At 42.6% G+C, this 22,347-nt stretch overlaps 1 protein-coding gene across 1 annotated transcript; it reads right to left on the bottom strand.

Annotated features, from left to right (window-relative positions):
- Positions 1 to 3,251: 3,251 nt before the first annotated feature.
- supt6h (SPT6 homolog, histone chaperone and transcription elongation factor) lies at positions 3,252 to 21,690 on the bottom strand. The gene is made up of 37 exons (XM_034683239.1): positions 21,552 to 21,690; positions 19,868 to 19,978; positions 19,613 to 19,780; positions 16,478 to 16,551; positions 16,174 to 16,354; positions 15,968 to 16,049; positions 15,502 to 15,757; positions 15,247 to 15,348; positions 14,976 to 15,089; positions 14,508 to 14,597; positions 14,138 to 14,280; positions 13,877 to 14,022; positions 13,668 to 13,775; positions 13,302 to 13,582; positions 13,052 to 13,206; positions 12,384 to 12,579; positions 12,158 to 12,297; positions 11,917 to 12,034; positions 11,733 to 11,809; positions 11,483 to 11,618; positions 11,231 to 11,368; positions 9,713 to 9,880; positions 9,492 to 9,619; positions 9,160 to 9,367; positions 8,814 to 8,961; positions 8,122 to 8,264; positions 7,869 to 8,009; positions 7,581 to 7,776; positions 7,320 to 7,465; positions 7,101 to 7,193; positions 6,881 to 6,994; positions 6,662 to 6,786; positions 5,251 to 5,363; positions 5,087 to 5,164; positions 4,774 to 4,952; positions 4,236 to 4,579; positions 3,252 to 4,087 (listed from the first exon to the last, which is right to left on the bottom strand). The coding sequence occupies exons 2-37, from the start codon at positions 19,965 to 19,967 to the stop codon at positions 3,895 to 3,897; spliced, it is 5,322 nt and encodes a 1,773-aa protein (XP_034539130.1). The 5' UTR covers positions 19,968 to 19,978; positions 21,552 to 21,690; the 3' UTR covers positions 3,252 to 3,894.
- Between the last annotated feature and the right edge of the window lie 657 nt (positions 21,691 to 22,347).

Here is a 22,347-nt window from a genome sequence, read left to right as displayed (position 1 = left end):
TTTACTTGAATTATTGTAAACACTGTAGATTAATACTGAAGAGATCAAAACTATGAAAGAACATATATGGAATTATTTAATTAACAAAAAAGTGTTAAACAAAGCAGAATATGTTTTATATTTTAGATTCTGTAAAGTAGCCTTCAGGCAGTAGTTCCTTCAGGACAGCTTTGCACACTCTTGGTATTCTCTGAGTCTGCTTCATGAAGTGGTCTCCTGGAATGGTTTCTAATTAACATGAGCCTTGTCAAGAGTTCATTTGTAGAATGCCTTGCCTTCTTAATGTGTTTGAGACCATCAGTTGTGTTGTTCAGAGGTAGGGTTAGTACACAATGGATAGCCCTATTTGACTACTGTTGTAATCCAGATTATTTCATAGTTTTGATGTCTTCAGTATTAATTATAATAATAATAATAATACATTTTATTTGGAGGCACCTTTCAAGTCACTCAAGGTCACCTTACAGGGAATAAAAATAAAAATCATTCATCATTAAAACAAACAGACTAAATAATAATATAGAATAAAAACTAGTGAAGTGCACAGAGTCCAGTTAGAGTGAATATGCTAATTTGAATGCTGATGATGTTATTGAGTCTGACTGTCTTATGTGTGGGGGGAGTGAGTTCCAGAGTCTGGGTGCTGAGCAGCTGAAGGCTCTGGCACCAATAGTACTGAGGCGTGACGGTGGAATGGTTTGTAGTCTAGCTGACGTTGAGCGGAGGGAGCGGGAGGGAGTGTATTCATGAAGGAGGTCCTGGAGGTAAGTGGGGGCCAGGTTGTGGAGAGATTTACAGGTGAGGAGAAGGTATTAAGTATTAATCTCTAATGTTGAAAATAATTAAAATAAATAAAAACCATTGAATGAGAAGGTGTGTCCAAACTTTTGACTGGTAGTGTACAGCAGGGGTTCCCCAACTTTTCAGCCCGCGACCCCCAAAATAGAGATACCAAAGACTCCCGACCCCCCTGCCCCTCAAAGTGATCTAATGTGGCTTCATTTAGCTGGTCTACAGAAAATGACCCTACCTATATGAGCATGTGTCTGTGTTTCCTGGGACGTTATGAATTAACCTGCTGCTACTGATGCTTTTGATCATTAACTGTTCACTAACCCTAAACTTAGGAGTCACCTTGTGAAAAGAAAGGCAGAAAACTCATTACATTTTCTATTTTCAAGGATTTATTTCAAATTAAAGCTACTGTTGGTAGGAATGGTGTAAAAAAATGTTGCTTTTTTTCTGCTGGGTTTGGAGAAAAGGTCATAATATTCATCGGTACTCATCAGTAAGTGGAATAATTTGAGACTATTGTGAAATCTCTGCGTTTTCCAATGCCTTTGTATCAAGCAATGTTATTCCCCTTGTTCCCGTTATGACAGACCAGTCACAGCTAATCTCCAATCCTCTGTCCTGATTGGTTGAGGGAAGGCCTCTACTATGTCCTCTGATTGGTTATGAGTCCAGCACTATCATGACTGCAAAACCATCAAGGAAGCACTTGCCACAATCAACAAGCCCCTGTCATTCATCATTCAACTCAAAAAAGACCTCCACCCACTGAACCCTCCATAACCCAGAAACCTCTGCCTGTCCACTGCTGCCTGAGCTCATACCACACATCATGCACACACACATATACACAGTACACTTAAAAAATGAACACACACATACATTAACGAACACACACTCTCTTTAGCTCTTTTTATTCTACTACTTATTTTCCTTATTCTTTCTTTTTCTTTACTTAATCTTTATTTCTTTACCTCTTTATTTCTCTACTTCCTTATTTCTTTGTAGTGATTTTGGTGCCTTGGTCCACAGTATCCTGTAACCCCTTGAGTCCTCTGCCTCCCTCCTCCTCCTTCCACCACAGATCAACATGGACAGAAAGGGTTAAAACACCCTGAGCTGTCCCACCAGGCTCAAGAATCCCCTTAGCCTTGCACACGCCGATCTGTGTTGGGGGGCTAAGTGGAAATCTGGTTGGGAGGGATAGTGTTGACATTCGAAGTCCCTCTCTCTGAACAGATGTTTACTCTGTGACTACCAACAGCAGCTTTAAGCTTCTATTTCTGTCTATAATTTTTACAATAATGGGTAAAATGTTCTATTTTTAGATAATTGAGAAAAAAAAACATCCTGGAAGACATCTCACGACCCCCCATTTGTGTCTCGCGACCCCCCAAAGGGTCCCGACCCACACTTTGTGAACCCCTGGTGTACATCACATGCCTGTCTGTTTCCCAAATCAGCATGAACGAGACTCCAGGTTTTAATATGAACACTTTTATTAAAGGGATCACAGGTAGAAAAGGTCATCAGCAGTGCCAGAGACATCATTTCTCCTCCATCACCAACAACTGCCAACAACCAATCACATCCCTCGCTGAGAGAGACCCAGCATCTTAAACTAGCAGGAGACGTAAAAACCAAGCAAGTTTAACCCCGAAACATAATCATTCAAAAACAATATGCATACTCATGAGACCATGATACTTTTGCACACTGCAAAATGAAGCACACCACTGAATACGAGCGCAGCTTGTTTGTAACTGTGGCACAGCGGGAAAGAAAAACTGCATACGTGAAGAGGGATGCAGAGAGGCTTCAAGAGCCGCACAAGAGATCTGATGTGCTGGACAATAAACTCATTCTACTCAAACAGCTGCGTGCATTTCAAATATTATACAGAGCGAGAAATATGAAGACAGTGGGAAGTCAGTTTGATGTTATTTTGAAGTTTACAAAATTCAACGTATCCACTGAAATATTGTGATTCTGTCAGTTATACCACTTTGGACTGGAAGAGGCTGCACCCTGCAAGGTGGCAAACACCATAACACCAAGTCAAAGTTAAATACTTTCTTAACCGCACACATTTAAGATATGAGAGAGATAGATCTCTTTTTAAAAACGACCTCTGACCTCTGTCATGTCAGGGATTTTAATCTGTCACTTTGCCTGTTTGATACTTTCACTAAAGTCAACCCCTTTAAAACGTGAACCAACTTCTCTGCACTCACATTCATGCAGACGAAGTCATCTGTACTGTGGAAGTCATCTACAGTACGCTTAGAGAGAGTCCATAATACATTAGAGGCTATCTACAGGAGCCAGACCACAGTCAGCTGGTTATAATACATCATGTGGGAGAAGCGAGCGTTCATTACCAACCTTCCCCCCCACGTTCGGTGTGCACGTGTCTGTACAGATGTGTTTGCTTTAAACAGATGTGAAGAGCAGAGGCATTATGTTTAAACAGAAAAAAAACAGTCTTTATTCATTCTGACGCATACAAAAAAATTTCAACTTCCTGATTGGGCTTGGCAAGGCGTTCTTTTTGGCATCAACCTTACAGAAGAAAAACTGTAACTGTGCCTCTCTGTCACCACCGCTCACGGATCAAACTAAGACCGATCATAAAAATAAAGATAGTACGACAGCTCGCTGACATGTTCTGTGTAGGTCCATATCCTATGTGTAACTGCTGTCAGATAATTCAAGTGTTTTTTTTTGTCATTGTTCTGACTTTCTGCATGACATATACAGTGTTATTCATACTATACAAAATACCAATCAGCCAGAGATGGCCAGAGGGGAGGAGGAGAGGAACGTTTGAGGTGTAATGAGGAGGACAGGAGGACAGGAGGAAGGAAGGAAGGAAGGAAGGAGTTGGGATGAGCCATGATCGATAAACTGCAGCTATGACATCAGGACGAGGAGAGAGCGTGTGAATGGACAGTCAGCTGAACGCTGTGAGCTCCAGCTTGATGAAATGGTCTGACGGATGGTGAGAAATACATGAGAGGGGAAGGTTATCCGGATGACGTAGGCTGAGGAGGGAGGGGTAGGAGGAGGGGGAGGGGGGGTAGTGACGCCCCCCTGCGTGTCCTATCGGTCCATTTCATCCAGCAGGGGCGTGGCGTCTCCGGCGATGGACATGGGTGTGCTCTCGATCATGGGGCTGGGTGACGGTCTGGGTGTCATCCTCTGAGCTTTCTTCCGGCCCTCCGCCTCCTTCTCCTTCAGCCACTGCTCCGCCATCTTGCCCCAGTCCACGGCTGAAGCGTTGCTGCCGCTGGGCCTGTGAGGAGGGAGGGAGGGAAAAGAGGAGGAGCTTTAGTCAGTGATGAGAAGAGTACTATAAATGTTGTTGGTTTAGCACCACCTACTGACAGAAAACACATCAACACATCTGATTCCCATGTTGCTTAAATCCCCCCTGTGCTTACTTTGGCTGTGGCTGCTGTGGCGGCTGTTGTTGCTGTTGCTGAGGCTGCTGAGGCTGTGGCGGCTGCTGTGGCGGCTGCTGCTGTGGCGTCCTTCCTCTGGATGATGTGGAGGACGATGGCGTGCCGGACGAGTGGCCGTGGCTGCTGCTGCTGTGATGGCCGTGGTGGCTGTGGTGTGACACGTGGCTTCCGTGCGGGTGGGCGTGCGAGGGGTGAGAGTGCGAAGACTGCGGTGTGGAGCCCGGATACTGCGGCGTGCCAAGGGCCTGCTGGCTCGGCGTGGTGTAGGAGTAGCTGGGCGTCATCAAGGGGGTCGCTATTGGCTGCTGAGGGGTTGCAAATACCTGCAGAAGGGGAATAAGATGTCATGAATCAGGCGCTAAGAGGTGGTTAAGAGTTTAAGTCTGCGGATATTTGAACGCCAATCCTCCTAAGCTAAATATTCAGTGGCTGAAAAGCTCACTGAACCCCCTCCTATCCATCACTACCCCACTACCTGAGGTATCATGTATTATCTGTAGCCAGCGCCCGCACTCACATGATAAGCCGATGAGCTCCCTCCTCCTCCTCCTGTGCTGCCTCCGTAGCCGTACTGGCTGGAGCTCCACTGAGCAGGGGTGGTGTTGGGGTTCTGGCCCTGACCTGTGACTGCAGCGATGGCACTGAACATCTGAGAGGTCATGTTGCGTGGGAGGGCGTTGACAGCTCGCGTCAAGTCTGGGGAGGAAGGAGTTGAAGAATTGTAAGAGAGAGGGAGAGAGAGAGAGAGAGAGAGAGAGAGAGAGAGAGAGAGAGAGAGAGAGAGAGAGAGAGAGAGAGAGTGTGCATGTGTGGTAGAGAGCTGGACTCACCTGCGATGTTGATGTTAGCCGGGGTGGCATTCAGGGATGCAGGAGTCCTTGTTCGGCTGCTGTTGCTCGGAGTGATGCCTGTGGATGGATGGATGGAGAATGTTAGATTTTTAAAGATATTTTTGTGACTCACATGAACAACATCAGACAGGGTTCTTTCGTACCTGGCACAGGCTCCTGGTAATGGTCCTTAAACCAACGGAATAGTCCGTTCACTGTGGGGAATATCTGGGAGCGGTAGCGGAAGCCGTCCGGGGTGATGGTCACAAATTCAACTCTGTAAAAAAGACGTTCAGTTGTGAGTGTGCAGTTTGTAAACCTTGTTTTAAAACCAGCAGACTTAACCCAACATGTATCTGCAGTGGAAAAGTAGTGTATGAAAGTGGATAAGGGTTTTGTGATTTCCTTTATAGCTATGGAACTTTGGATGTCACCACGTTATGTTACCAATTTTATAATTAGCACTGAAATGAATCATCTTCTGTTTTTGCTTTAAGGTGTTTTGACCGGTGGACCCAGGGTCTAAATGTAGTTCAGGGGTAGATAATCTCCCCCCTAAAAAGCCCCTGATAGGGTTGCAGTACTTTTCAAAGGTCCCGGGACTTTCAGGGGACAGGGCCTGCAATGCAGAATGTGTCTGATTGGTAGATTAACCTGCAGTGTTTTTATTCCGCCCACCGTCCGCAATAACATCACACACATCTGTGATTCACTTGATTTCTCTTTCTTTCATTAGCTTTTATTTGTTCTATCTTTTTTGTATGTGTGTGTACTTTTCAAAAGAAGAAGCTGTGATTCTCTTGATTTAGCAGCTTGTAACAGTAGTCTTCTCTCAGCCCACCGTGAATGCGTCTCTCCTCCCGGTGTTCCGGTTTTAAAAGTGACCCTGTAAACTGGAGCCCTTCAGCTGAACGTGTCAGTGTTTGTGGAGTTTACACAGCTGTTGAAACACAGAGGGAGTTCCTGGGAATGCAATCTAGATTAGTTTTCATTAAGATTTCAGATATTTAATGATCGTCCAAAGACGTTTATGAGGGATGCATCCGGCTGAGAGTCTCCAGTTAACAGGGTCGCTGTTTAAACCAAAACACCGATCGATCCCTGACACCGCTTTTTGAGTTCAAAAGGATTTTAAAGCCGTGTTGAAACGTCTTTGCTACTCGCGCTTATCTCCTCTCACGTGTTGATTCAGTGAATCCATCTGTGATGAAATATAGCACCATCTAAAACAGCGCCAGCTGAGTCTCTTCATGCTAACAGGCTAACTGTTGTGTTGCTCATAATGATACCTGCCTGTCCGTCTGCTTCTATGGTGTCATCTGTGATGAAAGGGATTCATCTTTGTTTTACTGCCCTCTACTGGTCTGGTGGTGTAGTGCATTTACTTTTATTTCCTCCATATGTCACTGGCATGATTTACACAATCTACCCGGGACTTCAGCCTGCGGTCGAAACGCAGACAACAATGGGGGCACAGGAACCTTTTAGTTCCATGTAAAGTAGTTCTGGGGGCTAAAAGACCCCGGAACTCTTGGTCAAAAGGCACCTTTACTTTGTTTTAGTGCTTCTGCTCACCTTGGTTTTCCTCGAGGCTGGTAGCCCAGGATGAACTTCCCTGGTAGCTCTTTACATGCTGAGATAAAGTACGGAATAAAAGTGGGTTTCTCTCTCTTCGTCTTGACCAGTAACTCTTCCATTTTCTATCAGAGAAGAAGAAAACATGAGGAGACGTGAGAGGTGAAGCTCAAAACAAGACCAGGTTTTAGGAAGATATTCAAACATTTCAAGACATACCTCTTTGCTTCCCCCGTAGCACTCATGGAAGTACTTATGCCCTAGAAGATCCCGGGCGAATGAAGCCATAGGCTGGATGAACCGAGCGGTGATTTCATCCAGATCTTCAAACTCCTGCAGAGAAAGCAACAAACTCAATGAGAACATGCAGCAGCAATGTTTTCTGATTCAGGTTTGACAGAGAGGCTCGAGATCATGAAAGAGGAGGGAAACTGCTTACTTCAGTATTGATCCAGAGAGTGTGCCCTAAGCTGAAGGCGTTTTCTTTCCCTTCTTCTTTCACGTCCACATGCTGGTAGATTCCATCAGCCACCTATGAAACATCACAGAGTCAGTCCTGAATGTGCAGCATTAGAAAACCCTACATTGTACTGTATTGCTGACACTAAGATGTTTAGTTTTCCCTCATCAGCCTCCTGCCCCCTTCTAGGTTTCTCACCTTCCAGGTAACAGTGAGGTGGTTCTCTCCTTTGCTGCTGGGTCTGATGATCAAGTCTCCCTGATCCAGGGTTTCCATCATCTTCTCTGCCTGGTTGAAGCTGATGTTGTGGAAGTTCGGATGGGCGATGACACGCTTGATATACGCTGTGAGAAGAGGACAGACACATGGAGTAAACACCAGGATGTGGAAGTGACAAAGTGTAAAGTTTTGATCGATGCTTTGATTTTAAAAACGGTCACAGGCCCGTGGTATACTAACGTGTCCTCTGTTGTTTCTTCTTGAGCTCCTCCTCCTGTTTTTGGTCTTCAGTCTCATTGTCGAAGTCATAGTAGCTGTCCTTGGGGAGCTTCCACTCGTTGGCTTTGTCCATCAAATCCGACGTGCGGCACGTGAGGTCAACGCTGAATTTCTCAATATCGATTTTCATGATGCGGCAGTGAACGGTCATGCCCACCTGAAGAAGAGAAGAAGAAAACTCACTCATTAGATGAAAAGAAGTAGAAACAGACAGAGATAGAAACACAAAGTTCAACAAACACTCCTCACCTTGACTCTCTCCTCTGGATGTTTCACCACTTTGTCACTGAGGAACTTGGTGGGAATGAATCCCTGTACGCCGTTATCTAACCTGGACCGCACCCCGATAGCCTGACCCGGACACGACCCGCTGTCAAAGTGATTCCACACCTAAAGAGAGGACACAAACCCAGAAGTTAAACTGAGATGTCAGACACTGAGCTCAGCTGTTTTCTGACATGAAGTTTACAAAGAGAAGAGATCTCTGGTGTCTCTGCAGTACCTCGCTGAGTTCAGGGAAGTTGTCTTGCTGGCAGAAGGGACACTGCCACAGCCCGGTGGAGTCATTGCGGATGGCCTGGTCGTAGCTCTCTCCCTGAGGCCGCCGGTGAGCGATACCTGTTACTACACTGGTGATCAGCTTACCTGGAAGAGAAGGAGGGAGAACCATAGATTGTTTAAAAAATGGACGTAGTATCCGTGACGTCATCCATCTGTTTCTGAAGCTGATTGTTGGTGGGAGCCATGTTGGAAATGCTGAACACAACCTAACATCTGTTGAGCTGGTGTGAGGTGAGGCGGGTCTTTAGCCTTTTCGCTAACAGCTACAGTGTGCCCGCCTGTCAGTCAAGTCAGCCATGCCCTTATTTGGGCAAAACTAATAAGTTTAATATCTTCAAAAATATAGAGTTATAAAAAAAATCACCCCCAGTACGAGGAGAGAAAAATGAGCTACTCACACTTTAACTGTTTTTTGAACCAGGCTCTTCAAATGTGTGTGTATGTGGTTTCCAGTGTTTCTGCAGCCAGCCTCAAGTGAACGCACAATGATCTTAGTACTTCATATTTAAGACCAGAGGTTGCCGCTTGGGGAAAACTTATGAAGCTCTAACCAATTGGCTATGTGCTGATGGTTAGGATTATTGATTTTAGATCATATATACTGTAGGTGCACTTCTGTTCACTGTGTCTTACCGATATAAAAGGTCTCTGGAGTCTCCTTGGTGAGCATGTTGAACACCTCCTCTGTGTTAGGGACTCTGTAGGCGACTCTCAGATCTTTGTACCTGCAGCTCAGCTCAGCACGGATATCGTAGAGGGTAATCCCTTTGTTTCCATAACCCTAAAGAAATGAACAAAGAAGAAAACAATAATAATAAGTTGGAGGAATGTGAAACATGGATTAAGTTTGTTCTGGATTTACAGGTTCCTGAAACAAAGAATTAAACTGTTGCATTTCAGACTCATTACAGAAATTTCTCCACACTGTACAAGCTGTTTAAGGACACGTCAGACATGTCAGACACATGCACTCACTGACCTGTCTCTCAAGCTCTTCAGCAAAGGCATCCAGATCCAGATCTTTCAGACGTTCAGGATTTTCCAAGATCTCCTCCAGAGCTCCTGCCGGGTTAGCATCCTCTGCTGACTCATCGTACTCAAGAGCGTCCACAGCCATCTTACGAGCCCACTCGTACGTCTCAGGGTGGACTCGAGATCCATCCAGAACCTCGATGTAGGAGTCAGTACTGTGTAGAAAGTTTGAGAAGGGAGGAAGTAGTTCTGGTTTAAAGGACTTCAATGGTGGGTTAAACATTTCAGGGAGTGTCTGGACCACATGGAGCGTGTGAAAGACCTCTTCAAGGTACCAACCTGTCTCCTAGTGACGCAGTGTCGATCTTAATGAAACCGGCACAGTTGATAAAAACTTTGGGTCCCATGTGACACATCGTGACCAGCTGAGTCCTGTTCTCCAGGCGGGTGTTGTTCTGCTTCAGAATCTGGACGAACACAAAGACCCCGATGGTTAGCGGATCATCAGACACGCTGCTCAATAGAGACGCTGAATGTTTATTAATGGTTCAAACGTTTACCTTGAGTAAGTGTGAGCCCTTCCTGGGTCCTAGACCACAAACAAACTGGACCAGGCTCTGGGTGTGAGGATGCGCGATGGCCTTGTTCACGTCCACTCCGACCTCATTGACGCGATTGATGAATTCACAGTACAGAGCGCTGAGCAAATCCTCCTTCACCACATGTTCCTGAGATTCAAAGAGACGACAACAGCTTCAAAAATCAGCATTTCTATACAGCCATGATTCCTTTCTCATTTTTCACATCAGTTAGAGCTGTTCAGGAGTCTGGAGAACATCATCGTTATTTTATTTTATATTCTTCCATTTTATATTTCTTATTTTTTTCTTGTTATTGTTGTTTTTTATTCTTCCAACATTATTTGATTTACTTTTACTTGTCTTCCTCCTTTTTTTTCTTTTATTGTCTTTTTGTTTCTTTCTTATTTGTAAATCACTTTGTAACCCTGTTTTGAAAAGTGCTACATGAATTAAGATTATTATCATTATTATTATTATTATTGATGGTAATTGTTTTGCATCCGGCTAGGCTGACTACATTACAGGTTGGTGTATTTCTGGCTTTGATCTCAAAGCAGAATCAAAATGTAAAGGTTCTGTTTGATGTTGCAGAAGAAAAGAAGGAGATCAAACAACACAAGGAGCTGATATGATGTAACCAAAGCTAAAAATACAGCAGACGAATAATAAGCTTAAAACTTCTGGCTTTAGTTTTCTTGAGAAACAGACACCTCATGTTCTTTTTTAATCCTTGTTTTTTTTATGTTTCCTTTGATTTCTGTTTTATAATAATTATAAAAACTGAGAAGATGGATCGCTATATATCAGGGGTTCCCAAACTTTTCAGACCGCAACCCCCAAAATATTGCTGCCAAAGACTCGGGACCCCCACTGTCCCTCCAAGTGATTTAATGTGACTTCATTTAGCTGGTCTGCAGAAAATCAGCCTATCTATATGAGCATGCCGTTGTGTTTCCTGCGCTGCTACGAATTAACCTGCTGCTACTGATGCTTTTGATAATTAACTGTTCACTAACCTTAAACTTAGTCATCGGGCAAAAAGAAAGGCAGAAAAATCATTACATTTTATATTTTCAAGCTTGTATTTCAAGCTGAGCTACTATTTTTGTCGAAATTTTGTACTATAATGGGTAAATGTTCTATTTTTAGATCATTTAAAAAATATATATATTTTGGAAGACATCTCACGACCCCCCATTTGTGTCTTGCGACCCCACCAGGGGGTCCCGCCCCGCACTTTGGGAACCCCTGCTATAGATGACATAGAACAAGTGTATCTGTATAAAGGTGAATTAATGTGATTACAAATAACATTAAATAAAAATAACATTTGATTGAAAACATTCAAGGTGTTAGTCTTTTAGTCTCCCAGTGATGTCACAGCAGATGTTGTAAATCTGTGTTTACCATTTTTCAATAAATCCTGTATCAACAACACACCGCAATAAATTAACAGGTTTCAGAAGCTGTGAATTTGTCTTGATCTCAGTCTCTCACCTGTAGCGGGTGCAGTTTCAGACACAGGATATCATCATCTGTGCTGCAGACCTGAGCGTACTCTATCAGAGGATCCTGGATTTTCCTGGCTATGGACACAGCCTGTCGTAGCAGCGGGGGGTAATCTCTGTAATCCACCTGCATGGAGAGAAAACAGGGGGTCAGGGGGGAACACACACACAGGGGAATCTACCTTTAACAGTGGAGGAGTGTTGTGTTTCTGAGCCTGCAGTAACTGTGTTTACTGTTTACCTCAGACCTCTTGCTGTTCATGTACAATGTCGCCAGTTCATTGTCAACAAGCTCGACTCCCACAGCCGGCAGAGACGACTCCTGCTCCAGCTCGCTGATGGCCCTCTTGATGTCCTCCATGATCATTTGAGCGTCTCTGCACACACATCATGTTTTTGATATTTACACTCTGACTCTGTGTGAAGTCATGAATGCTGTTTGATACTTCAGTGGCTTTTCAGCAACACACGAAAAGGACTTCATTATTTACCGTGTTTCTCCTGCAACAGCCACCACATGAGGTTTCTTACTGGACAGGAACTTCTTTAGATTTTCAATATCGTGGGCCTACAGTGGGGATGACACGTACAGAGTGAGAGATGGGCGGTGCTTTGAAACACAAACAAACCATCTGTTGACAGCACATAAAGCAAAGCAGCGTTTGAAGCTTGTACCTTCTTCTCCCTTTCATCCTCCCTGAAGGCATTCCTCCTCTTCATGAAGTAGGGCAGACGTAAGAAGTCAACCACCTCTCCTTCGCCGTTGATCAGAGCACAGAAAACGGGTGTGTCTCTGTAACAGCAAAGTTTAAAGTCACTTAAATGGATCACGTAAGCAGAATATTTAACTCATTTAATTTCAAATACTAGCTTCTGCTGTTTGAGGAGAATGAATGACATATTCTGGGACACATACCTGCTTGGTGCGTAGGCCACACCCAGCACACGAATGCCTTTGCCCTGACTCTCATCCATCAGGTCATCATCCTCCTCTACCTGCTGATCTGGCCTGTAAGGAGCCACTTTCAGCCAGTTATACAACCGACGACAGCAGGACTGCAAGGAATAGAAAGTTCACGATGAGTTTGAGGTCAAACGCTCTGATCGAACAACCACTGGTGAAGGGCGGCAGCGCTAGTTACCCTGACGATGCTCTCTTTGGCCTCGGCGATCAGTTTGCTCTTAAGCTCTTTGGCCATCTGAGGATAGAGGAACTGACTGAGCGCCCTCTCGATGGCTAAAGTTCGCTGCCTGTTCCACTCCTGCACCTGGTGGCTGAACTCGTCTCTGTAGTAGAACTGTTTGATCTCATCAAAGTACGTCTGGTCTCCGGCGTATCTGAGGAGAAGCAAAGGGGAGAGCAGCAGAGACATGAAAAGGACGGCCTTAATTGTACCGGAGTCATAATTCAGCAGCCCCCTCGCTTTAATGACAAGGATGTGGAGGAGAAAATGTATTTGCTGCTGAAATCCTCAGGGGAGCTATCCTACTTATCAACCCCTCGTTTCCTCCGAGCTGAATTCTAAGCAGATTCTAAAAATGGCACGAGCTCGTCACATCAGATCCTGTTTTGGGGAAATGTCTGATCTCAGTGGGACGTGCATGAACACAAAAACTGACTAGAACTATGAGCCCTGATGTGTCTGTTTACTTTGCTTCATCTGTTTGATTAAAGCTGACTTTATGTGACTTTGCAAATAATTATGCATTCAAACACAGCGTACAGGGAGGTTTGTCCTCTGCAGAGCTGCTGCACAAACAACACTGAACTTCATTTTACATTCCGGTTGTGAGTGTTTTCTTTTCTTACCCTTTGACCCCGATGAGGTCGATACAGATGTCAATGGTGAGCAGCCCCTCCTCCTCTGCCAGACACATCTTCAAGAACTGATCCCCGTTTAGCTCTTTCACAGCTTTGTTCTTCAGATACTTGAAGGAGTAGGCAAAGTGAGCCTCGTCTATCTCCTACAGGAAGACAGCAAACAAACAAGAAGAGATGTTGGAAGAGATCTCAGAAATCACTTGACATGTTCAGGAAACATTCAGTCCTTAGTTGTCACCTTTTTGCCCTTCTTCGTGGGCTTGATGTTGATCTTGGCCCTCTCCTGAAACGTCTGTCGGAGAACATGTCTGACCAGAGGCTCACGGGCGATCTGCATGGCTACCATGTACCTGGTTCCCTCAAGAACTGCCTCGGGGGTGGAGAACTGACTGCACACGTAGTCTTTGGCCAGCTCTATGGGCTCAGCTGGGAACTGCTCGGTCTCGTGACGCTGGTAGCTGTCTCTCAAATTTTCTCCAAACTGCTCGGGAGTCAATCCAAACTTCTTCGCCAAACCATCTACGGTGAAGAAAAGAAACGTTAGCATGTGTAAGGATTCTTTATCACTGAGATGGTGGTGTAAAAGGCGGATAAAAGGACTCACCAAGTCCGACACTCTGACAGATGCTGTACATATCTCTGCGAGATGCCAGCTTGAGGTCAGGTCCTTTTTGTTCTTCTTCTTCCTCGACCTCTAGCTCCTCTTCTTCACCTAAAGAAGCAAACCATCAAGTCAGGTTCTTCAAAACACCAACTCAAAGTTCAGTTTTGAATCATTTGAATCTTAAAATGAAAATTTCAGATCCATCATACCATCTTCTGACACCTCTTTGATCTTCTTCATCCTCTTCTTCGTCGTCTTGGCGGCGTTCTGCATCTTAGGGATGTCTCGGCCATAGTAGAGCAGGAAGTGATTGTAAACGTCACCCAACTCTTCAAGCGTCTGCACATCTTTCAGCCTACAGGGGAAAAGACAGAACAGGCTTGAGTTGAACAGAAAGTAAGTGTGGATAATGAGCACTGTTCATAATCTGTCATCATGTTGACTTGTCCTCCTTCGTGATCAGGACGTACCGCTCCATGTCAGCCGTGTCCAGAGGACGGATGCCGTCAGCCAGAGGTTTGTCAGGGTCTGCAGAGATCTGCTCGAACTGGTAGGACTGCATCTTCTGGAACAGACGCGTAAGGTTCTGCTTCCTGGTCTTCAGCTGTGTCCACTGGAGAGTGCAGAGTGAAAATGTGTAAGTCATGAGATAAGAAGTGGCATAAATATGGCGAACTGATTAAAGCAGATCATTGACAATAATAGAAACAGTGTTTGAGAAGTTTAAGAAGTGACTATAACAGGATTGGCTCTGCACCCTTTATAAGCATACAATGTATTTTCCATCGATTTCAGTTTATTCCTGCTCTACAAGGAGGTAACTACACAGCTCAACCTTACCTTTTCATCCCACTGCCACACCTTCCACAGGTCGTTGATGTTCAGCTCAGGCTCCACATATTCTTTCCTGTAGAAAGCTATGAAAGGAACCTGAAAAAGAAATGTTTTCTTAACAATAACGTCACATTAAGCATCCTCTCTATAAGAGATCCTACTGATGAATTAAGTCTGGTCCTGCTGGAGGTTTCTGCCTGTTAAAGGAAGTTTGTCCTTGCCACTGTAACTTGCTAAATGCTGCAAAGTGCTCTGCTCATGGTGGATTAAGATGAGATCGGACTGAGTCCTGTCTGTAAGATGGGACTGGATCTTATCCTGTCTTGATGTTGGGTCTGTGTTAATAATAGAACATAGAGTACGGTCTAAACCTGCTCTGTTTGGAAAGAGTCGTCAGATAACATTTGCTGTGATTTGGTGATGTATAAATAAAGATTGATTGATGGAGATGACAGAAATGTGAAATTTTCGTACTTCAAACTGTTGATTCCTCATGAAGTTGAGGGCCTCTTTGATCTTGGCGATGGTGCTGGGGCCTTTCCTGCTGAAGTTTGTGGTTGTTCCTCTGTCCAGATAATCTGTGCTCTCCTGTTGAAGGTGCAGAGAAAAACAAGATCTTTGTCAAGATATATTCAGGTAAGATTTTAAGAAGGTCAATCAATCTTTCCCAAAAAGGAAGACATCAAACAAGATATGTCTGATTTTAAAGTTCTTTATTTTCCTAGGTGTGTAAGAAAAGCCATACCTGCATGGAGATGGTAAGAGTGGAGAAGCCATGTCTAAAGATCCATTCTGCTTCCTCTTCTAGCTCATCATCCTCAGCAGGTTTAACAGGGATCGATCGCAGCTATAAGTTTAAACACAGAGTCAGAAACAAGAACTCAAAAAGGCATCATCAGGCACACTCAACATAAGATTTCATTGCACACAATAAAAAAGCAACCACCAAACATGATTGTAACACACTCATCCACATGGTTAACAGTAAATCCACACACACCTGGAACCTCTCGGGCATGTCAGTAGTCCTGATCTCGTTGTCTTGGTCAGTCATGTGACTGCTCTCCAGCTCACTGGGCTCGTAGATCTCAAAGATGCTCTTCCTCCCTTGTCTTCTCTTGGTCTGCTTCTTAGGTCGGTCCCAGCCCTCTTCATCCTGGTCCTCTTCTTCCTCCTCGCCCCCTTCGTAAGCGTCGGCGTCAAAGTCGGCAAAGTCAAAGTCGCCGCCGAAAATTTCCTGGGCCTCCTGGAGGGCTCTGTTGGATGGAAGAAGGACACAGTGATTATGATTTATGGTCTAGCTGCTTTAAACCAACGTATTCTCATTTGATGATCTGGGGCTAGATCTTTGGGCCTTGCTTGATCAATTACAGCAAGAAACTGGAGGTAAAACAAGCTTTTGTCCTCTAAATGATCTTTTCAACAGACAGACATTATTAGATTTGTTGTATCATTTAGACACTCACGCATCTGTGTATCCTGAGAACTTCTTGCCCCTCTTTTTGGTGATTGGTTGACCATCATCGTCCACAATGAAGTCATCTATATCTGTGAGAGACATGCAAAGATTTAAAAAGTAGTTCAGGTTTTATTCAGAGTTCACAATTCTCTACAACATCTCTCCTTTTTGGTGATATCAACAGAGATCTGAAATCTCTTCCTCCTGGTTTACCTGACTCCTCATCCTCCCCTTCCTCCTCGTCATCAGCGTGGTGGAGAGGCTCATCCACGGCCTCGCCTTCCTCAAGCTCGCCATCCGCATCTCCATGAAAGATCTCATCAGCGATCAAGTCCTTCTCGTCATCATCCTCTTCATCGTCGTCGAGTGTTTTCACACGGTCGTATTTCTTCTTCTGTGACACGAGACATGAACGACATCAGCAGAGATTAAACTTGAGATGCTGGAAGTTAGGCGGGATGTGAGAGGTTAAAAGCGACCTTGTACTCTGTTGCTTCAGAGAAAACATGATTCTTACCCTTCTTTTAACTTTGACACCCAAGTTTTCTTCAATCAGGTCAAGATCATCATCATCCAGGTAGTCATCATAATCTGCAAAGAAGGAAATCTCAGTCAAGTTTGGAAAGCATTCAGAGAAAGCAGTTCTTTCGTTCCTAGTTTAAACACCTGCTTATTTATTCAGGGAAATCAGATGCTGAGGGGGAAAAAAAATCAGCTTTAAGGAGTATTTCTTAAATATGAAGACTCAGATGTATCATTTTAAGTCTTAATAACTACTGCCAGCTTATAAATATTTACTGTGCTCAATGCCGCTGGCTGAAAGTGAAAAGATAATTAACTTTTATTTATAGTGAAAAGTAAGAATATGTAAGGAGACTGTACCAACTGCACCAACAGAGAAGTACAGTTAATGCAACCAATATGGCTGTGCATCTGGATCTCGAATACATTGAGCACATCAGATGAAAAAAAAAAAAGAAAATCAACAAACTGTTATATACCTGCTGAACAGATACCAGAAATATGTTCACAGTCCACAGTAAAACCTAACTCTCTCGCCTGGTGCAGACTGCCATGAAGGTCATTGGAAAGACTGGCAAACCCTTCCCTACAGGAAATGTATGAGCAGTCTGCTCTTGGGCAGGCTCAGAGAATACTTGTAGATCAATGAACATCCTTTACTCTGAGTATGAACTTTTACCGTCTGGAAGAAGGTACAGAGTCCCCAAGTGTGAATTGAATCGTTTTAAAAACTCCTTTGTGCTGATCTCTATTAGAATTTTAAATATTAAATAGCCTGTTAGTGTTGGGACAGTGTTATTGTGCTCTCTCTTTAAGAGTATGCTGTGTGTTGTATGAATGTGGATTATTTATTGTATTTTGTTTGTTTTTTTAAATGTGTGTTCTTGTGTCATTGTGGTGATTTTTTAACCCTTAAAGACCTAGACCATTTTGGGGGGCGCCGGACTCTGCTGTATTTATCTTGTTTTTCTAACCTATTGAAGCACTCAGCATCAAGTGCCATACATCATTTTATTCAGGAGAACCTTATCTTTCACTGTGCTGCATTTAAAGTACCCGTTTTACTTTAGTTTTGTCTGCTAATGGATGAAAATACTGAAGTTTTTTAAAAATCGTCTGGAAATTTAGGTCATTTTTTACTGTGAACTCAAACAGAACATCAGGAAGTTTTGTTTTGTTTTGTTAGAAAGTTGTACTTAGGTGTTTTAGACTTCCAAATGAATTTTTGTCACTATCAAACCTTTACTGAGCAAGCTACAGCCATTTATTATAGTATTTTCTAAGGCGTTTTTTTAGTGGAAAAAGCAGGTGTATTCTTATGTTTGATTTACTGACCCTGTGGATGTGTGTAAAAAAGGTCTGAGAGTAAGTAGAGATGTTGTTATATCATAAATTAGGACACAGAGGAAAAAGTGACTTTTCAGATTTACATGTTGATCATGAACACGTGCAAACATGGTCACAAATACAGGAAACTGTGTTCATAAATGATTTGAAATACACTTAGTGCAAATAAACAAATTGTAAATTATTTTCACTAACTGTGAACATAATGAGAGAGCTGAAAATTATTTGGTAAAAATTAGCAAAAGGTTCAGACGATCTTCACCAACTATACACATAAATTACAGAAACATATACTATATATGTCCTGGAAAGGATCGATGCAGCTGCTGCACTCCTCCTCTCTGCCCCAGCTGTGTCTGTGTCAGAGTCAGATGACTCCTCGGCAAAATCGCCAAGCTGGTCATTTGATAAAATTAGAAACAGTGCCTCTTCTGTTGTGTACCTTCGTGTTGTCATTTTTATTTTGTGTTGAGTTCAAATAACATGCAAATCTGTTTGATTTTGCTGGCCGGTTTTGTGTACGGATTCTCCGTCTTGTTTTCTGCTCTTTACATTCAAATTTCCCCCAAAAAAGTAGATGGTTATCATGGTGAAACACATCCTGGAAATTTACATTTTGAACCAATCGATACACAGGGGTGGGACTAAGCATCTACACCCATTGCCAATTGGCTCAGAGGAAGAAACTACGTAGGTTTCCCTGACGAATCAATGCTTTTAAATTTGATGGCGTCATTGCGGTCACCATGCAGCCGCTGGATATGCAAATGAGACATTTGGTATCGATGGAAAGCTGAGAATGTCCGCTGGAACTGAGTTTTTAAAGCTTGTTGATAGGATCAGCGGTTCAAAAGTTATTAAACATTTAAGAATAAGAGCTATTTGTGGCCGCCGGCGGCCGTCTCGATCTTTGAGGGTTGAAAGAGCAGGTAACATGTGCAGCACTGATGTCAAAGACAAATCTCCCTACGGGGACAATAAAGGACATCATATGTGTTTTTTTCCTCACTTTATAATCCACTGTGTCCAGCACAGTTCATTGAAAAAAGGATATAATTTTATTGCACATTGCAGAATAGCCATACATCTTCAATCTTCAATATATTCAGTTTATATTTATGTATGCTTCTCCTTGCAATCTCTTAAATAATCAATTCAATGCTATATGAGGGGAAGTGGCGGGTGACCTCCCACATGAGGGCCACTCTCAGGCTAAACAAAAATCTATCTGGGTTCACTACATCATGATTAAACCTTCCTTAACATCTCATACCGTGTTAAGTATTGCTTTAGTAATGTTAATCATCAATAAGATGTAGCCACGATTAACTGAGAGCAGCAGATACAGTGAATAAGTGTTTTTGTTTGGAGAGCTCTAACAACTTTTCGTGCCAATGAGAATTGCTAACATGATCCAAGTACATGCAGAAACTGCCACAGATATATGGCATAAACTAACATTATATAAAGATATATTATCTGGTCACTACATCACCCTACCTAATCACACATGATGTGGGTGCTTTGCAACTTTAAGGGCAGTTATTCTCCTCTATCGGAGGGTAGATATGCCAATTACTAAGATAATTAAGTGCAATACTAACACTGAAAACCAGCACATTTTTCAACTCACATTACATTGATCAATAATAGAGCATGAAGACTTTTGCTAGTGAGCAAGAGCTGTACAAGAATCCTCGTGCAGGTACCAGTAACTAGACATCTTGATCCTAACCTGCACGCTATGATAGCAACCATTCATAAAAACACCTGATGAACTCACTTCGCTTTTTACGTCGATGCTTCACTTCCTCTTCTGAGTCACTCGCCGCTGCACTACCACTCTTTTGAGCTTCTTCCTCCTCCGCCTCCTCCTCATCTCCATCATCAATGAGACCTCGTAAGTTTCCTCGCTCGTCCTGGTCTTCTGTGTTCTCTTCCTCCTCCTCATCTGTTCAGAAATGACGGGTGAGTTCAACACACTTCACACGGCTCCATTTCAGAGACGAAAGACTGAAGCAAACAATTTAAACCTCACCGTCCTCCTCCATAAACCTCTGGGTCTTTCTGGGCTTCAAGTCTTTCTCCTCAAACTCCTCCTCTGACTCCTCGGCCTCGCTCTCGATGAAGTCAGACATGACTGCAGATCCTGAGAAGAAGTGCGAGATGTGTTTAGTAAACGGACTTGTCATCATGCAGGCATTCATTGATTCTATAAGACATGTTATAGATATCTTCTTTATTTATTTAACCAGGTAAAAGACTTGTTGAGATTTAAAACCTCTTTTTCAAGAGTGACCAACAGGTTACAACACACAACAAGCACACAAAACAACACAAATAAAACACGGTCACAGTTTCACACAGTTACATGATTACACAGTGCAATCACAAGATCCAATTGAGCTTGTTTCTCTGTCTTTTATGATTGACTTGAATTCCCCCAGAGTTACAAGATGTGTCAGTTTCAAGTCCTTCTGCACATCATTCCAGGTAAACGAGGCTGAAAATTTTAACGCCTTTTTGCCCAGTTCAGTTCTGACTCTTGGGACCTGCAACTGTATGATCTCCTGAGAGCGCAGGCCATACCAGCTGAGGTTTCTACACATGTGTACACACACACGTTTGTAGGGAGAAGTCCTAGAATAGATTTATAAATAAAGATCAGCCAGTGAGATTCTTAGAGTCTACGACATAAGATGCAGTCGTGCACAATCACTTGTAAGATTTGCTCTAGGAGGTTCTGCTATGATTGCATTCAGCACATTATTTTCCTCTTTAAGAAACAGTCGTGTCAGGACATGAACATATGTTTGATCTCTTAAGATCTTACATACATGTGTGAACCAAAACCAATGTCAACTTAGGTTCTAATTCAGGGTTATAAATTAAGTGTGTGATGTGTGTTGTACTGTTGCACAAGCTCTATAATGTTTACATAAAGCAATGTAATGTAATGTAAAGCAGTGTCCTGATATTTGAGATAAACATACAAAAAGTCCATCTCTACAAATCTTTGTTCTTTGCCAAATTCACAATTTTAGTGTGGATGGTTTTGCTGAGAAACAACATTTAACAATTTAAATTAAATATTGATTGCACTGCATGTCTCTATGTGATCTGATCATGGTTTTAATTTAAAAAATAACAGTGTTTTAATGTCACAAAGTTCCAATAAAGCATGCAGGGTGGGCTTCATGCAGCTCTATGCAAGGTTGTCGCATTGCGCTAACACAACATGGACGGACACGACTAAGCTCGCACAATGCTTGCTTCTACATGACTACAGCTCACTGTATCCGGACAATATATGTAGGTATGCTGATGACTAGTTACATAAAAACAATTAATGTTAAATTAAGATTTATTGTCAGTGCTGTTAGCTGCAATCCCGGTGAGCTAGCAACTACCACCTGAGCTAGCTAAGTGATGCTACTCAACGTCTCACAAATACTAAGACGTTGATATAAATATCACTCATTAGAGTTTTATTGTGTGCAGATGTAGCTAAAATTTTAATAAAAGAGCAGTTGAACCGAATCCGCAGTAGTAACAGACCAAGGCCTCGGAGCCTCCTTCATGCTTTAGCACATCAGTTTGTTAGCCTAGCATGAGCTCAACGACAACAACAGAAGCTGCATCATCAGTGAAGCTAGCTAACGGCTGCGAGGAGAACAACACAGAGTTAATATCTCAAACAACCACGGTGAAATAAAACTTACACGTCTCACTTCAGTGGTAAATTCCAGATTTATGTACAGTAATAAAAGGATGTGTTGTGTTTTTTGTCTCGGGGAGCTTGTACTTGAAAAAATGGCCGAGAACGAGCGGCGTGGAGACACTTCCGGGATGCTGTGAAGGGACCGAGATCCTTTCACGTTACTGAGTGTCGCCCCCTGCTGGTTGGTGGAAAATTGAAATCACCAAATGAGATTGCATTATTCCCCCAACACTGATTCGAAGTCAGAATATAATAATCAATATCATTATAAATATGTATATATATATATATATATATATATATATATATATATATATATACATATATATATATATATATACATATATATATATATATACATATATATATATATATATATATATATATATATATATATATATATATATATATATATATATATATATATTTTTATTATTTTTTTAAAACATTTAACGTCTAATCGTCATATGATAATTTGCATTCAACATTGAATGCAAATTATTCGTACACAAACCAAAAACATTTAAGATACATGCATATGAGCCAGTGAGAGCCCTCAGGTCTAAAGGTAGTGGACTTTTAATTGTACAAAAGTAAGAACAAAGACTCACAGTGAGGCAGATTTTTATTATCAAGGCCCAAGCCTGTGGAACACCCTACCTGAAGATCTGAGGGCTGCACAGAGCATAAATATTTTAAAAAGTATACTCAAGACCTACCTTTTTAGTCTCCCTTTTAACTGAGTTTTATGCTTAACAGTTTTATTTATTTATTTATTTATTATCTAGTTCAAATTT

The sequence above is a fragment of the Notolabrus celidotus genome, chromosome 5 (genome assembly GCF_009762535.1).
Source record: "Notolabrus celidotus isolate fNotCel1 chromosome 5, fNotCel1.pri, whole genome shotgun sequence".
NCBI lineage: Eukaryota > Metazoa > Chordata > Actinopteri > Labriformes > Labridae > Notolabrus > Notolabrus celidotus.
This window is presented reverse-complemented; position numbering and strand designations above follow the sequence as displayed.

What these genes read in the sequence shown, in the direction of transcription:
- supt6h (XM_034683239.1), bottom strand. Translation starts at nt 19,967, where the DNA reads ATGTCTGACTTCATCGAGAGCGAGGCCGAGGAGTCAGAGGAGGAGTTT. An exon ending in TGAGGAATCAACAGTTTGAA is followed by an intron (nt 14,598 to 14,975) that starts GTACGAAAATTT and finishes TTTCTTTTTCAG; the next exon opens with GTTCCTTTCATAGCTTTCTA. An exon ending in TCCAGAGACCTTTTATATCG is followed by an intron (nt 8,265 to 8,813) that starts GTAAGACACAGT and finishes CTTCTCTTCCAG; the next exon opens with GTAAGCTGATCACCAGTGTA.